This window comes from Papaver somniferum, unplaced genomic scaffold (genome assembly GCF_003573695.1).
Source record: "Papaver somniferum cultivar HN1 unplaced genomic scaffold, ASM357369v1 unplaced-scaffold_123, whole genome shotgun sequence".
In the NCBI taxonomy this organism is placed as follows: domain Eukaryota; kingdom Viridiplantae; phylum Streptophyta; class Magnoliopsida; order Ranunculales; family Papaveraceae; genus Papaver; species Papaver somniferum.
The window spans coordinates 3,447,672-3,466,878 of NW_020621381.1; the positions used below are offsets into that span (position 1 = coordinate 3,447,672).

The following is a 19,207-nucleotide window of genomic DNA, read 5'->3' on the forward strand; positions in this document are numbered from 1 at the left end:
GTCAAGAACTCTGCAAAAATCTTGTCTCAATTGTCAGACGCCTCCTCATCACCTAGAATCTTTGACAGTTCACCACACTGGGGACTGAAGGGAACCTTACATCAAGTACCTTCGGGACAATAAGTTTCCGTTGGAAAAGAAAGAAACAGTCAAACTCATTCAGGGAGCTAAAAGATTTGCCTTCCTTGATGGGATCTTATACCGCAAAAGTTTTGGTGGGAACCTACTGAGATGCTTAGCGGAGCGTGAAATCCCAATAATTTTAAAGGAAATGCACGACGGAGAACATCAAGGAAAAAGGAAACTATTTCTCCATATTGATGAGAAATATTACTGGCCGACCATGGAAGACAAAGCAGCTGCACATGTTCAGAGATGTCAGCAATGCAAAATCCATGGTAATCTCATCCACACTCCTTGTCTCCCATTGAATTATGTGAATAGTCCATGGCCTTTCTATAGCTAGGGACTGGATATCATAGGGAAAATCAATCCAGCGTCTTCGAAACAGCATGAGTACATCATCACTGCAACCGAGTATTTTACCAAGTGGGTTGAAGCTATCCCTCTTCGAAACAACACTGGAGTCACGATCGCGGCTTTCATCGAGGAACACATAATATGCAGGTTCGACATTCCTAAACACATTATCACTGATAATGGAACTACTTTTGCCAACAAGTATGTGACAGAATTGCTCGAGGAATACGGCATCAAACAAGTTTTCTCCACATCATACTATCCCCAAGGAAACGGACAAGCAGAGAGTACCAACAAAACTTTGATCTGAATTCTCAGCCGAAAAATTCATGATAATCCTCGAACGTGGCATGAACAATTACCTATGGATTTATGGGCCTACCAGACCGCACCGAGGAGTTCAATTGGAACTTCACCGTACTCTCTTGTCTATGGAGATGATGCCATACTCCCAGCAGAAATCAAGATTCCTTCAGCAAGGATCGCCACATCCAGCGGAATACAATGGGATGAAGCAGAAGTGTCCAACTCAAGGATCGCTAAACTGGACATGCTTGAGTCAAGAAGGGCTAAGGTAGAAAAATATGTGGAAGCATACAAACAAAGGATCTCCAGAGCTTACAACAAAATGGTAAGACCTCGAATTTTCCAAGTAGGAGATTTGGTAAAACACATTAGATATGTCTGCTCCAAAGTTCTCTCCAAAATAGGAAGGACCATATGTAATCATCAAGGTAGTGTCTAGTGGATATTACAAGATCTTATCCATTGATGGAGGAGTGGAAGGAAATATCATCAATGGTAAATGGCTCAAAGCATATTATGCTTGATCCGTAGAAAACCATTACCTTTTCATTATTTCAAGCATTTCTTAAAATGTAATTTATATTCCTCCAAAGAGTATGCAAAGTACTCCTTTGTTCATTAAAACATTTCATAAATGAACAAAAATTCTTTTCATGATCAATCATTCTACCTAAGAAAAAGCCTAAACCTATTCGAAAATAACAAATCATAAATGTCACTCAGAGTAAGCCATCCAGCAGAGAGTAATTCTTAAAAACAACCATGTCAAGCTTCTTTTGAAAGTTTCTGGTCTTCACTTTCAAGTCCTGGACAGCCTTCTCGACTCTTGCCGACTCCAAGGCAAGTGCATTCTCCTCTTCCGAGAAAGCAGTTGTGGTATAAATCGCATCAGCAGCAGCAGCCGCCCTATGAATTTTGATCATCTCGAGACGACGACGAATCCAACCTATGTTGAACCGCAAGATTTCACAGCTTGAAATCATTTCATCCCACCTGTGCAGTTCATGATTCTTGACATCTCGCAAATTCATCTCGTTCATCTCTTCAATGATCGGTAACAATCCGGTAACCGTAGTCAGAATACTTGGGAGAAAGCCTCTTCATATTTTCGTTGTAGCAATATGCCAGTACCGTCTCCAAATTTTGGTATACAGAGATACGTGACATTTGGGAATGACGAATCCACCGACCACCTCATTATTTGGGGAAGTTTTAGTCATGGGAGCTTCAAAGGGGAGTACAACCGTTGGATACTCGTGAACGTGAGTTCTAACCCTAGCCTCCACGAAATCAGTAGAATATTCGTTAACACGGTTTCTGCAATCGTCAACCACAACCACAGACTTCCTGTTTCTCCTCTTTCTAGCAACAACAACGCGAACATCAACCTGCAATGAAGTTAAGGAGTGTTTGATTTTACTAAACACTGAGTATGGAGAACCTCGGCTGAGAAGTTATGGAATTACTTACGGATGCTCCAGCTTTAGCATGAGCTGACCTATACTGGGAAGGGGCTTTAACAGTCCGCTTAGGCCTCAAATTATGCGAAGAAGATGGATTTTTCTGATCATCTTGCAATAAATTACTTTCTATGATCAATAATTCTGATCAAGTGAAGATGAAGAAAATATATACAACGACTTATTGAAGCAGACGCTTCTACTTCATGCTTTGATTGAGGTTCGTTTCGATAAGAAATGCTACTGCTAGACATGGCGATGAGAGGTATGATTATGATCAAAATTACTTCTGATAATGCACAAGACAGGAAACCAGGTGCTGTTTAAATAGAAAAATCTAAACACTGAAGGTTTGGATACCTATCCTATAGTGGATATAGTCAAATCTGTTGCAGTTTTCATTGAAACCTTAATTCTCGAGTCAGTGTATCCGGTATCATAGAAAAAGTGCGACAATACTGGGGACTGATAGTTCAGGCGTGTTCAACATGGCAATACTGGGGACTGATACTTCAGATATGACCAACGTTACAACCGTGAATTAATGATCTGGAAGGCCGCGTGTCTCTTAGTCGGTTCGTATAATTGTACTTCATGGATAATTATTGTCTACACGGACATTGGTCCATCCTATTAAGATGTGAAGAAGATTTGGAAAAAGATACGACAAGGGATTATGGTTCAAAAATAATCTCTAAAGAAATATCTCTACAGTAATACTGCTCAAATAACCAGAAAAATGTCTACTTCGACAAAAACAAATAATCTCATAGAAATTCATGAACAAGACTACTCGTCAGATTCATCAGAGTCATCAGATTTGCCAGAATTATCAGATTCATCATCATCATCTTTCTCGGAGTCCTCTTCAAATTCTTCACCGGAATCACTATCAGGGCCATTGACGAAGTCTGGATGAATATCATGATCGTCATCCATCATTTCCCAGTACTCTTCTTTTTCACGCTCAACTTCAAGGTAGGGTTTGACCAATTTCTCGATCTCCCTGGTACGGCGGTCTGACTTAATCTTGAGATCTAGTGGTACCCACACGAGTTCATCTTCCGAAGCATCAGAGTCATATGGTACACCGTCATCTCGAGATCGGAGTTTCTCCTCAGCTGATAGCATTCTACGCTGGACTCGGTCTCTTCTTCGTCGATGATCATCCATCCTGTCATCCTCGACTTTTCTATTCATGAGTTCGGCATAAGTGACTATGTGATTATTAAGAGGCTCACTAGGCTTTGATTCCTCGACACGGTTTGTCTTAGCACGCGTTTTGGCCACAGGGATCCAGGAATCCTCTTCAGAAGAGCTGGAAGAATAGCTATAATCATAATTGCTGCTGCTGGAAGTCACCATTTTCTGGAACTAGAAGCACGGAATCACGGATATGATGATAATAAATCCACTGCAAAATGGTAATCCTTAACTCTTACCTCTTTACAATTCCATTAACATTAGTGATTGTGATACGAGAGCTAGCACTTCAAAACCTTGCTCATTCCTTCGAATCTGCAAAAGACGAACAAAACTCAAGTTTTCATAAAAAATCACGAACACTTCCATCATGCGAGCATTCACCACGGGATTATGAAAACTAAAACATTATTTCATCATAAATAATTGTTTACTTCTGATGATTACACAAAACTCAAGTTTTGATTTTTGATATATATATTTAGAAACGTGATTTACTCGCGTAAAAATAAATAAATAAATAAATTGACGTGAGCAAGGCTCACGTAAATAAAAAATCTGTGGATATTCCACGGTTTCATGAAAAATCTCTTTTCCTTTGTATGAGCATTTTTCTTTGAAACGAAGGTTTATTTCGATTTTGTGAAAAGTTCACACCTTTTCAGATAAAGTTTTGGTTTCCATGAAAGCTCATAAACAAAATTTTATCACTAGACACATGTCTATTTCAAAATAAAAATCTCTCTCAAGCTAGGGATTATTGCTAGTCTCTTGAACTAATGATCGAACGAACATACATTTAATAAAATAAGGGTTTTCTACAATACTCACACTCATATATATAATTTTAGAATGAAAAAATCCCCAAACTTCTGAAGAAAAAAAAATTGACGTACCTGTCGGCGCCGGAGTTGGCCGGAATTTGGCCGGCGGTAAATGGCGACAGTCGGCTCCGGCGTACAAAAAAAATTATCTGCTCGAATGTGAGGATGAAGGTGGTGGCCGGTCGTGGGAAGAAATAAAAAAAAGGGATTAATTCCCTTTTATATCAAACTTTATTTCCAAAACCTAATTTCACAAGAATTTCCTTATTGGGCCCGGCCCGTGAATCCTAAACCGACCAAAGTTCCACTATCAAATCAGCGGTTCTACACCAATTCATACTCATTATACGATGCTCTATCATGCGACTGGGATCTCCGTTCAATCCGTGGTTCGCTCGAGCGATAAAAAATCTGGTAACATCTTATCTTACGACTAAGTTCAATTACTTATTTCGTTCATAACTGGAAAATCACCATTCGGTGCTGACTGAGGAACATGACTATCCCTCACTAAGCAGGGGACTTAATATAGATGGTGGATTTTTGACAAGGGTTAAAATCGTAAAACAATAATTATACATGCTCCTGATCCAGCAATCAAATGAGTATTGAGGCTCATGTCTCTCATTGAAGCATGAAAGCTCGTGCCATGAAATCTCTGACTGAGAATACTGTCTCTCAGAGTATATGTAGATGTGTAGTCTCTCAGCAGAGGCAACGACACATCTCATGAATACTGAGCAATTTCAGTAATTATTTCTATATAGAATCGAAAGATTGGACGGATCCTAGACAGCTGGTCTGCTAGTATAGAACAATAACGTCTTCAGTATGCAACAAGGTTTTGCCTGACTATATAAAGGAGATATGAAGTTTCAACAAGCTCATATTTCTCAATTCTCAGATAATTAATGCTCCTAGATAGCATGCCTGCTAGTATAGAGCCATCAATTAATTATCTCTAATCGTTAACTGAATATTCAGCAATATTCTACGATTTTTCGTAATATTTCGCCACTTCAATTTGAGGTTCGTCCCAGCAGAATTCCACGGGTTAGTGATAAATATTCAACGTGTGGGCATCTGAGCGGCTTTCGAGTAAGCCCCGACTAAAACAATGCAAGTGTACTCAGCAATAATGCACAAACGAGCGCCTGAATGCACAAACGAGCATTCCAAAACACAAAGGAACGTTGAACCTATGCAAAATGGGATGAAAAATAATAATAATAAAATATTGGAAAAGGTGTTAGGGGACTGGGCTCACCGGACGGCCAGTCACGCCGTGGCCAGTCCCACGCCTAATTTCATATTTTATCATTTTTTATTATTTTTCCATAATCTCATGAAAGTCTTTCCATTTGAGAAAATCTCCTTCGTCTCAAGGAAACTTCCTAATCTCATGGTGTTTCCTCATGTCAAAGAAATAATAAAAATAAGGAAAGGAGTCATGGGACCGATCTTGCTAGCCGTCCGACCATGCCCTAGCCGTGGCCGGTCCCACACTTCATGGTTCCTTATTATTTTATTATTTCCCTCATCTCATGAAAATTCTCTGATTTCATGATATTTCCCTAAACTCGTGAAAAATATGTAAAATTAGGGAGAAAACACACGGGACCGGGCTCATTGGTCGGCCGACCATGCCCTAGCCGTGGCCGGTCCCACACGCTCTTGTCTCATTATTTTAATATTATTTGTTTCCCTCATCCCATGGAAACTCCTTCACTTCAAGGAAACTCCCTAGTTTCAGCAAACTCTTTGAATTCATGAAATTTCCATCAAGTCATGAAAATAATATAAAATTAGGGAAACTCGTGGGACCGGGCCCTAGCCGGTCCCACATGCCCCTTATTTTATTATTAGTTTTATGTTTCCCTCATCTCATGGAAACTTTTTGGTTTCAACAAATTCCTTGGTTTCAACAAACTCCTTGATTTTACAATATTTCCCTAAAATAATGAAAAACATTATAAAATTAGGAAAAGTGCCTTGGGACCAGGCTCTTTGGCTGGACGACCATGCCTTGGCCATAGCCGGTCCCAAACTTCATGATTCCTTTATTATTTTTTATTCCTTCATCTCATGAAGTTTTCCTAGTTTCAACAAAAATCCCGGATTTCTTCATATTTTCTCAAAATGTTGCTCAAACGAACACCGGAAAATATCGAAATTCTAAGGATTGAGACACGGACATTATGGTGACACGGGCATGTCTCTTTGACCGACCAAGGCTGTCCCTGAGGCTTGCAAAGAGCCGTTCCCACGTGTTTTAACTTTTTTGACCTAATTTGCTCAATTGCTCATATTGGGTCCAAACTCTTCTCAAACAACTTGGAGTTTGCTCAAACGACCATCAGCTGGTCCCATGACCACCAATGGCCGGTCTCATGCCCATTTGGTCGGTCCCTCATCTCTCCATAATCAGGTTTTACTATTTGACGCTCACATGAGCACTAATTTAATAAAGGATTAAACCAACATTTAATCATCTTTTCACCAACTGGTCTTCAGGAGACTTTGGTATTTTTCTCATCTGAGCATCTGGGTGTTACATGGTCGACTCGTCATCCCATGTGTCCCTCCTTCACTATGGTTGATTTTCAATAAATCATCAATTGATCAAAATTAGGGTTTCGAATCCAGGGATCTGCAGAGACATAATTTTGAGCAGATTCAAACATTAATAATTTTACGTTAATCCCGTGATCAACACTTTAATAATTATGCTCGGCCTATCTACCAGTATCTTAAATTAATATTTTATTTTATCTGGTCCTGACACCAAAAATTCATCAAACGAACAACACTTGCTCATACGAGTAATATTTGCTCGAACTAAGGGATATTGGTTCAACTATCAATATTCAACAATTCAGCAACATTTGCTCACCTTAAATTATCAACATTCATTCGACAATATACCTATGTCTCAACAAACATGTTCAATTCATGAGTCTCAGAACATTTGAAAATCACGTTCGACTCATCAATACAAGGACTCATCGTCCCATAAAGTCAGCAACTGACTCCACAATCACGAGATGTCAATCGTGTCACATGGGGGGATATTAACTAGGGTTTTGGTCTGGCGGTCTATGGCACGTGTGTTTATACACACGATTAGAATATGAGCAATTCGTGCAGTCAGTTGGAGGATTTAGCAAAGTAGTGGATGGGAAATCAAGCAAGTCTTCGCACGATGAGAAATTGATTTTGACACGACTTCCCACTTCCCCACTCTTTGACTTCAGCAACTGTCACACTTTATGGGATCAAGGTGTTTACAATTCCAGCAATATAAAAAGTCCTCTAAATCATGATTGAAACAGACAAGGATTTCTCGACAAGTTCATACAGACAATCTTTCGTCTACACAAACTCATCGTCTGAGCAATCACTCTCAATTGAATAAAATTCAATCATTCAGAACTTTCTCACGCAGAATACACAACAGACCTACAATCTCGATCACCATTGATCTCACACATTTCTCAGCTTCCCTCCTACAGTTAATCCCATTCTCTCTTGTGACCTAATTGACTCTGGAACGACCATTGTCTTGGTTTAGGCCGGAGTCCTACAGATTTATCTCTCGAACTTAAAGCACTCCCTTCTTGGAGTGCATCTGTGTGAGGTTGCGCATTTGCTCGGTTCAAGAGTCTCCTCCGCACAGTCATCTCCTCAATTCCGTAAAAACCAGCAAATCGTTTTTACCCATCTACAAGTGTTAGTATCAAAAGTGTAAGATAGACCATACCCGACCATGTGATTGACATATCGTATGATCCTTTTCGCAGCTGCAAGATGAGATTCCTTTGGATTTTCCTGAAACCTAGCACAACAACCAACACTAAAAGCAATATCAGGTCTAGTGGTTGTAAGATATAAAATACTTCCAATGATAGATCGATAGAGTTTTTGATCCACATTTACACCTTTCTCATCTCGATGTAGTTTACCCGTAGTGGGCATGGGATTCAGTTTTGGAATTGACTTATCAAGACCGAATCTTGTGACAAGATCTCTTGCATATTTTTCTTGAGATAAGTAAATTCCATCCTTGTGTTGTTGAATTTGTAAACCCAAAAAGAATTTTAATTCACCAACATTGCTCATTTCAAACTCATTTCCAAGAGAGACTTGAAAATCTTTTGCAAGTTTCTCAGATGTTGATCCATTGATGATATCATCTACATAGACTCGGGCGATAACACATCTTTCCCATTCCATTGGTAAACAATGTTTTATCAGCTCCACCTCTCGAAAAACCTTTCCTAAGGAGGGAAGTAGTCATTTTTTCGAACCAGGCACGAGGTGCTTGTTTTAACCCATATAATGCCTTATTAAGCTTAAGGACATGATCTGGTAAATCATGGTTTTGGAATCCCTTAGGTTGAGCGACATAGACCTCTTCTTTTAAATTTCCATCTTGGAAAGCGGATTTAATGTCCATTTGAAACAACTTAACCTTAAAAAAACAAGCATGAGCTAATAATAACCAAATGGACTCAAGGCGTGCCGCAGGAGCAAAGTTTCGTCAAAGTCGATTCCTTCAATCTTTGAATATCCCTGAGCGAAAAGTCTAGCTTTGTTTCTGACAATGGTGCCAAATTCATCAGACTTGTTCTTTAATATCCATTTAGTACCAACAATATTGATATTGGGGGGACAAGGTACGAGCTTCTATACATCTTGTCTTTGGAACTGATTTAACTCTTCATGCATTTTATTCACCCAAAAGGCGTCGGTAAGAGCTTCATCAATATTCCTAGGTTCTATTTGCGATAGCTAACAACCAAAATTACAAATATTTTGAAGTTGTCCTCTCGTCTTAGCTGTAGAATACCTCCCACCAATAATACTGTTAGTACCATGATTTCTTTGAACCCAGAGATGTCGCGGAGGGGCATGTTCTTGTTCAACAAGAACATCCTGACTAGCGCTTTTCTCCTCATCACTAGAAACATCAGGATCAGTAACTGTTGAAATAACTTCTACTGATTCTGGGATTTCTTTGATTTTCTCAATTGTCTCGGTTGGAGGCAATTCAGCGGGAGAGTCATCATGATGAAAATTTCTTAGATCATCAATGATAACATTTGCAAATTCCATCATGACTGAGATTAAAAACTCGGAAACCGCGACTATCAGATGCATAGCCAAGAAAAATACCTTCATCGCTTTTCGAGTCAAATTTCCATTTCTGTTCAAGGTCCTTTAGAATGTAGCACTTACTGCCGAACACTCTGAGATAGTGTAAGTTGGGTTTCTTACTGTACCATAACTCATAGGGAGTGTTTAAAGTCTTTGAACGTAAGTAAACACGATTGGTCAAGTAGCAAGCTGTAAAAACCGCCTCTCCCCAAAACTTCAACGACAAGTTTTTGTTATGGAGGATTACTCTTCCCATTTCCTGAATGTTTCTATTCTTTCTTTCTGCAACTCCATTAGCTTGTGGAGCGATGGGTAGAGAGTATTGTTGAATAATCCCCAGAGAATCACAGTATTCAAACACTTTGGTGTCCTTGAATTCCTTTCCACGATCGCTTCTAATTTTCTTTAGTTTGCGACCCTGTTCATTCTGGATTCTATTAACAGTAATCTTGAATTCACTGAGGGTTTCATTCTTGTGATTCAAAAAGCTACCCAAGTGAATCTGGTGTAATCATCTACCACAACCAAAGCATACTTCTTTCCAGCCACAATAGGTTGTTGAATTAGGCCGAAGAGATCCATATGAATTAAATCAAGTGGGGATTTAGTGAGAATATCTCGAGATGATTTATGTGGAACTTTCATTTGTTTACCCTTTTTACAGGCAGCACATACACCTTCAACCTTAGCATTGATTTTGGGAACACCTCTAACAAGTTCTTTATTAATTATCTTAGTTAGAATATGATAATTGATGTGACCAAAACGCTCATGCCAAAGATGTGTAGATTCCACCTTAGTCAAATTGCAACAGTTAATAAACTGAGTATCTAACAGATAACAGTTATTTAAATCACTTTTCCAGATTTATCTATAATGCTACATCCATTAGCCTGGAAGACAACCTTATGGCCTTTGTCACAGATTTGATTAACAGAAAGAAGATCAGCAGTTATACCTATAATGTATACTACATCATGAATTTTAGGAACACCAGGTAATTTTATCGTCCCCTTCTTGCTTATGAAGCAGCAGCTCCCATCACCGAATGTTATTGAACCACTATCAAAGTCGCTTGTGTTGAAAAACCACGAGAGATCTCCAGTCATATGCCTGCTACATCCACTATCAAGAAACCATTGAAAGGGTGATGTTGATTTCAGAGCAAAAGCTCCCATACTAGCACTACTAACCCAATTAGGCTTTCTTGTTAGTATTGATTGTCTTTTAAGAGCAGACAAAAGTTGTACGACATTCTTGTGAAGATTTCGTGCAACATTTACTCTTTTTCTAAAAGACTAACATACATGATGAGAGTGATCACGAGAACCACAAAACACACATGTACCAACATCTTTATTATTGTTCGAAGAATTCTGAGCACTTTCAGTTTTAACAAAGCCTAAACCTTTCTTATCACCTGACATGGGAAATTCATCAATGAAGAATTAGAGGAGTTACTCAAATCCATTGAAGATGATTTTACAGGTTTCAAATCCTTAAGTTTTGCAATTTCTGCAACAAGATCAGAGTTGATCCGGATTTGTTCGTCCAACTTCTTTTAGAGATCAACAACCTCTTCAGAACGTTCTCGAAGCCCAGAATTCTTTATATAAATATCGCAATGAAGTCCATCAATTTTCCTTATCAAACGATGTTTTTCTAGACAAAGATTATTGATAAATTTTTTTAAATTAGGATTCTCAACCATATCGATGGTTTATAATACACGCTCGAAGTTAAGTTTATCCATTTCTGATGAAGCATTTTTAGAGACAAAATCGTCAATACTCAGACTTATGAGGTCTTATCGTGTTTTCCTGCTCTGATACCAATTGTAAAAGCGGGGGTCTAACAACCACACCCAATGTTTCGTTTGGCAATCTGAATAGACAAACTCCGATATACTTTCAAGAGAATCAACTAGACATTTAGACTCAATCTAGAGAAAATTATATCAAAAAGTTTTATATCTCTATATCTCAATTCAATCTGCAATCAGCAAATAGGAATTTGTGAGCTCGATTGAATATAAGAGAAATAACTTGAATGGTACCAAAGACCAATGTTCAAGGATCAATCAATTTCAATCAACAACCAAAGGTTGGATTTACCAATTGATCGATTCAACACACAACATGTGATATTTCAATTATATAACAAAATATAATGCGGAAAAGAAATAACACAGATACCAGAATTTTGTTAACGAGGAAAACCGCAAATGCATAAAAACCCCGGGACCTAGTCCAGATTTGAATACCATACTGTATTAAGCCGCTATAGACACTAGCCTACTACCAATGAACTTCGGACTGCAATTTAGTTGAACCCTAATCAATCTTACACTGATTCAAGGTACATTCGTGCTCCTTACGTCTCTGATCCCAACAGGATACTACGCACTTGATTCCTTTAGCTGATCTTACCCATAACCAAGAGTCACTACGACCTAAATTTGAAGACTTGATAAACAAATTTGTCTCACACAGAAAAGTCTATTGGAATAGATAAATCGGCCTCCCACAGAAATACCTACGAGTTTTGTTCCGTGTTTTGATAAATCAAGGTGCACATGAACCAATTGGTAAACCAGACTTATATTCCCGAAGTGCATCCTAGTATTATTAATCACCTCACAATAATCTTAATCGTATGGTAGCGAAACAAGATATTGTGGGATCACAAACGATGAGACAAAGATGTTTGTGACTACTTTTAATCTTACCTATCGGAGATAAAATCTCGAGCAAAACTTAGAGAAGATAGTACTCAATCACGATAGAATAAGTAAGATCAGAACACGCAACTACGGTGAAAATAGTTGGGTCTGGCATCACAATCCCAATGAAGTCTTTAAGTCGTTAACCTACAGAGTTTCTTGAAAAACCTAAGGTTAAAGGAGAATTGACTCTAGCTTATACAACTAGTACACACAAGAGGTGTGGGGATTATATTTCCCAGTTGCTATAGTTTTCCTTTATATAGTTTTCAAATCAGGGTTTGCAATCTAAGTTACCTTGGTAACAAAGCATTCAATATTCACCATTAGATGAAAACCTGATTAGATTCAAGCTAATATATTTCGACCGTTAGATCGATCTTAGATTGTTATACATAAATGAAATGTACCCTCATTTAGGTTTAGTAACCGTACCTAAACGTGTGCACCATGTTGGCTCACAGTAGTTAACCAAGGTTAGCTATATGAACACTCTCATATCAACCTTATTCATCTTAACCATAACTAGTTCAAATTACTCAAATGAAACTAGTCAAAGAGTTGTTCAATTGCTATATTCTCATAGAAGTATACAAGAACATAATTGAAGCAAAATCGATTTGATTCACTCGAATTAATTCATGAACATTATGGCCACGGTTTGCAAAGAATGCATTCCTTAATATATAAATGTATCAGTTCATGAGCCAGACGATTTTAGAACTTTAACCACTCAAGTATGTATACGGGTACGCATACTTAAGTAGCCGGTCTGAGTTTGGTCTCGCCAGTATGTGAAAGGGTACGCATACTTAAGTACACTTCCAAAACCCAACAGAAATTCCCGGACCTATACCTTACGCTAGTGTGCATACCGGTATGTGTACTTGGTACATGGAATTTCACAACTACAAGTACGCATACGGGTATGCATACTTTAGTTCCGGTCATGGATCACATACATGCAAGAATGCACACTATGTTTATAATCCAATGATGATTAATTATTATAAACTCTTATTTCAATCATTGAAACTTTCTTAGAGGATGACAATAGCCGTTTTCACACACTACTAGCATCAAAGCAATTTTCAAGTTATTGAAATAATCATAACGAAACATTCCAAGTTTACACCAAATGATTGTATCACACAAACCATGTAAGATGTTACTCGGCAATTTTCACATGATCATCTTTTGACTTTAGTCAAGAATATAAGATGAACTTGGTTGAAGCGAAAGCTTACCAATACATATTTCGAGAAATATTTAAGCGAGTTAATCTCAGAGCTAAATCTCAAATGTGTATAATCTACAACTATATAGTAATACGACTTTTGTCTCAATATATGAGATAATGTAGAAATAGACTTTCCAATTGATAGATAAGTTTTAGACTCCACATACCTTTTGTTGATGAAGTTCCACAAGCTCTCCTTAGTAGTTCTTCGTCTTCAATTGATGAACGCCGTGAAGTCCAATGCTCGACTACACAATCTATCCTAGTCCGAGACATCACTATAAGTAGACTAGAAATCAAGATTTATAGTTTTGATCACTGACATTGATGAACGCTTGCGAGTTCGACCGAGCAGTGCTCTAACATATATTATATTGTTTTCCGTCCCTATCAAAAAAAATTATGGAGAACTCTTCAAGATCTCAGGAAGTGGTGGATCTTGATATGGAAGAAGACATCAAAGGATGCAGTTCGGTTCAAGAACTTGTTTTGAAAAATATGATTGCAAGAAAAAGGTACATCTCCTGGATTGTTGAATCTGTCAAGGATTTAATTCATCAGAATGACTCAAAGGTCGAATTTGCAAATCTTCAACTGCAAATAAATCATCTAATTGATGGTCGGACCAAAATCCTTGAAAATCAAAAAGTCTTCATACGGAACCAGAAGAAGCTCATCTCTGATCGCATCAAGGCCAGACAACTTGATCGCATTGTCGATCGGAAGGTGAATGTTCTAACTCATGAACATGGAGTTTATAGGTTCAAAAGGATCAAGGATATCAACGACACCTTTTATGATGTAGTCATGGAGAGGTATGAATTTATCAAAGAAGTCTGAATATTTTTTATCTAGGAAACTTCTTATGAGAATTTATTCTTATGTTTAAGAAGGAGAACTAGGGTTTGGAAAAGTTATTGTGATTACACATAGATATTTCAACGATTTTCATCTTCCAATGTTTTTCGATTTATTTATTTAAATTCTAAAGTTATTTGGAAGATGATTTTTACAGTATTTAATCCTTTTGATTTCATATATTGCAATTGCTTATGAGATGTATGCCTTTACGTTCGTGAGTTGTGCTAGTATCTCATGAATGCTCATAAGTTAAGTCTATTATGTCTTTATGCAAACATTGCTAAAAGATAGAATGGATTTTTGAGAAAATTTCGTAGTACTGATCTTTCCCTAATCCACTTTTATGTGAAAGTACTGTATGGCTCCGTAAGTTTTCTTATGTTGTGTGTTTCCGATTAAATTAATCAATAAGGCCTCCTTGTGGTTCATGTTGTTAATTCATTCGAGTTTTCTGGATACAAATTCATGTGATTTGTTAATGTCCAAATAAATCTTTATTTTCTTGTAAAAGTAAGGTCGCTCATGTTGTTCTCTTGGGAATTACATCAAATGGGGGAGAGTTCTTAAATGAACTTGTGCTTAATTGCCATATCTTTGTGGGGACTGCGGCTGTGGAATATTGTAGGAGTTATCTTGTATCTTTATAAACTCGTTGATTAATACAATAAGTATCGACTATGTGAAATCATCGAAACAAAGTTGATATGTTCTCTTTTAGTCATGAAGTATCTTTTTTGAAATTTTCATTATGATCTCGTAGTTTTCGTACATTTGCCAATTTATATTGACAAAAAGGCGGAGAATTATTTGGTAGTTCACAGTACATACATATGGTTTACAGATCATTATGTAAGGGGAAGTGGTTTTCATTGTAAGATGGAAGTATTGAATAAAGGGGAGTGATACATATCACCATGGTATTATTTTACACTACATACATATGGTTTACGGATCATTATGTAAGGGGGAGTGGTTTTCATTGTAAGATGGAAGTATTGACTAAGGGGGAGTGATACATATCACCACGGTATTATTTCAAAGTTGTGATATAATTGGACTTTGGTTCTATATAATAATACTATGACACTGTATAACAATGATTGAGAACATCTTCTTTCTTATTGTTATGGCTACGGATCTTCAACAACAATGATGCTGAGTTGTACACGTTCAGAATCGCTGGAGTACTCGGAGTAACGAAGAATTGAGGGAAAGTGGAAAAGCCAAGGAAATCAAGCATGATGGATGAAAATCTACAAAGTTTATTTGTTTTGTAATCCATATCTGTTGATAGTTTTGTCACTAAAATCGACAAAGGGGGAGATTGTTAGAGCACTGCTTCGCAAGCGTTGCTATCTCAATCTTCTCTATCAATTTTATTTGATCAAAACTATATACTTGATTTCTAGCCTACTTATAGATATGTCTCGGATTTGGATAGAATGTGTAGTTGAGCTTTAGCCTTCACGGCGTTCACCAATTGAAGAAGAAGATCTACTGAGGATCTTGGAGGAAATTCATCAACAAAGGTATGTGGAAACTACAAGTTATTTATCGCTCAGACGTCTATTCTATTTTATCTTCTAATAAGACTAAGTTGTATAGCTGTATAGACTTTTACATTATACACATTTGGTAGCGAGTTTATTTCGAGTATCTATTTCTCGAAATACGTGTTGGAAGCTTTTTGCTTTAGCTATATTCATCGTATTCTTGACGAGTTTAGTTTGAAACAATTTATTTGTTGGAAACTAAATATTAAGTCAAAAGATGATCATGTGAAAATTACCTTGAACATCTTATATGATTTTTGTAAAACATTCATTTGATGCTAGGCCGGGAAGTTTCGTATTGATCATTCGATCACTTGAAAATTACTTGAAGCTAATGGTATGTGTGATATTACCATTGTCATCTTCTAAGGATGTTTCAATGTTTGAAATAAGAGTTTAGAACGATTACCCATGTCTGGATGCAACATGGTACCTAGTATACGAAATGTATTGTGATGATTGAGGTCCGGAACTCTTGTTTGCGTACCTAGTATGCGAACGGATTTACCTGAGAAGGTCCAGAACTATTTTTGTGTACCTAGTATACGAACGAGTTTACCTGAGTTGGGTCCGGAACGGTTGTTCGCGAACCGGGTTTGCGAACGTCTTGACTAGGCCAAGGTTCGGAGCTTCTGTTTGCGAACACAGTGGTTAAGTTCTAAAATCGGTAACACATGACTCTCATACTCATGAACTAAAAATTTATGATTTAAGGAATGCAAATTAACTTTGCAATCCGTGGGTTAATGTTCATGAATAGATTCTTGTATAAGTACTTTGTACAATTACGAATCAAACCGATTTTGTTTCAATTTGTTCATGAATATTTCTATGAGATAGTGAAAAATTGAACAACTCTATTTGAAACACAAATAGATTCATTTGATTCTCTATTAAGATTGATTGATCATCATACTTGATCTAGAAGTGTTAGATGAATATGACTGAGTCAAAAGTGTTCATATGGCTAACTTCGGTTAACTATTATTGAGCCAACCCAATATATACGTTACGGTTACCCATATTTAAATATAAGTATATTTCATTTGTGTGTAACAAGCTAAGACCATCTAAGGGTGGAGATTAATTGCTTAATTTATAAGCAGACTTAGCTTGAATCTTAAATCAGGAGTTCATCTAACGTTGAATATTGAATGCTTTGTCACTAATCTATCTTAGCTTTGATTGTAAGCAACCCTGATTTCAAAGGTGGAGAACTCTAGCAACTGGAAAACCTAATCCTGACCCTTTCTTGTGTCCTAATTGCAAACTAGAGTCGATTCTCCTTTAACCTAGGTTTTCCAAAACCATTATTAGGTTAACGACTTGAAGACTTCTTTTGGGATTCGTGAAGCCAGAACCAACTATTTTCTCTGTAGTTGCGTATTCTGATCTTACTTTTTCTATCTTATTGAGTTTTATCTTCTCTAAGATTTACTCGAGATTCATCTCTGATAGGTAAGATATAAAAAGCAATCACAACAGTTCTTCGTCTCAGACTCTTGTGATTCTGCAATAACTTCTTCTGTTAATTAGTTAGGTTACTGTGAGGTGACGAATATTTCTAGGCTGCTCTTCGGGAGTATAAGACTGGATTATTAGTTGCTTCATGTTCACCTTGATATTTGTATCAAAAGACGAAACAAACAGAATAAAGGATAGACATATCTGTGGGAGACAGATTTGTTTATAAATCTTTGACTTTGGATCATAGTAACTCTTAGTTGTGAGTGAGATCAGCTAAGGGAATCAAGTGCGCAGAATCCGGTGTGGTTCTAGAGGCATATGGAACGCGACTGTACCTTAATCGGTGTAAGACTTGGTTAGGGCTCAACTACATTCCAGTCCGAAGTTAACTTGTAGTAGGCTAGAGTTTGTAGCGGCTTAATACAGTGTGGTGTTCAAATCTGGACTAGGTCCCGAGGTTTTTCTGCATTTGCGATTTTCTCGTTAACAAAATTTCTGTTGTATGTGTTATTTCTTTTACGCTTGTTTATATAATTGAAATATCATAGGTTGTGCGTAGCTCAATCAGTTGATAAATCCGACCTTGATTGTTGGATAGAACTTGATTGACACTTGGGCATTGGTCTTTGATACCGTCCAAGTTATTATCATATCAATTAGTCTCACAGATTTCTATCTAGGTTATTTGCTGATTGTATTGAGAAAGAGATAAAGCTCTTTAATATATTTCTTGATTGAGTCTCGCTTTAAATGGTGCTCTCGGAATTATATTGGAGTTTAGTCCACACATATTTTCGAACGAATTATTAGGTGTGGTTGTTATACCCCCACTTTTTCAAATATGTAGATGAGAAAATATAGCATCTACCCAAGAACTGGAAGCTGAAGAGTAATACAACTCAAATACGAAATAAGACTCAAGGTCAGACGTAGAAGACTTAAACTAGATGTCCATTGACCAATCCACAGGGGATCAAACAAGGTAGAGACATGAAGTTGGGCGTGAAAAGAAGATTCTTGATGCTGTCAGATAATGGAGGACCTGGAAACCACCCAGGTTGGTACAAGCACAAGGCGGGAAATTATCGAAGTTCAGGCTGTCATGTGCTTAGTCATCTACATGTAATTGTCGCTTTCATAAAATCTATAAATTGCCGAAAAAGATGATGATGTAAACAAGTTGATGCTGATAATAAAAAATAGACTTCAGACAATTCTCTCATATCTCTCTCTCTGATTTTATTCTAACCGCCATTAATCTTAACCGACTTATAAGATAAGCAAGAAATTCAGGTCTAACATCAGCGGAATCCTGATTGGATATCAGAGAATAGATCAATTACCGTGATCATATCCCGAACAGAGAACAACGGTAGTGAATTTGTGAAGGTACCAGTTTCACGTATCTTTAGGTATATATATATATTTTAAACATCATTTTTTTGACTATTATTTCAGTTTCTTTTTAATTATTAAATTACACCTCTGAGGGATTTTATTGGAAAACAAATAAAAATGTTTTTATGATAAGTTAGTTGGTAGCCTAACGACAAGCTGAGCATCAACACCTTTTTGAATAGCTACACCTAATCTATGAAAAAGAAAACTTCCAGTGCCACAATTTGCATCATTATTAGCGAGAAAGTTCTTCAATCTATTCCATAAAGCCATTGTATCTTCACCTAGTTCCCCTAAGGTAGTGAAGGATAAAATACAAAAATTATAACCACGGGCCTCGCACTTATCTAAATAGTTATTATGTTTACGAATAACAGCTTTGGAGATAGCTTGACATGGTGAGAAGAAACGAATGTCCCATGTGAAAGGTGAAACACCCGTGACATCTAAATAAGTATCTTTTCCATTTTTCCAGTTGTAAACCAGTGAACCATCCGGTCTTAATTTCCATCAGAAAGAAAACCGAAGGCTGCTTC

The 19,207-nt window shown here is 37.3% G+C and overlaps 1 protein-coding gene across 1 annotated transcript; it reads right to left on the bottom strand.

Moving 5' to 3' along the window:
- Positions 1-3,035: 3,035 nt before the first annotated feature.
- On the bottom strand, positions 3,036-3,611 carry LOC113331044 (glutamic acid-rich protein-like). Its single transcript, XM_026577829.1, has one exon. The coding sequence runs from the start codon at positions 3,609-3,611 to the stop codon at positions 3,036-3,038; it is 576 nt and encodes a 191-aa protein (XP_026433614.1).
- Between the last annotated feature and the right edge of the window lie 15,596 nt (positions 3,612-19,207).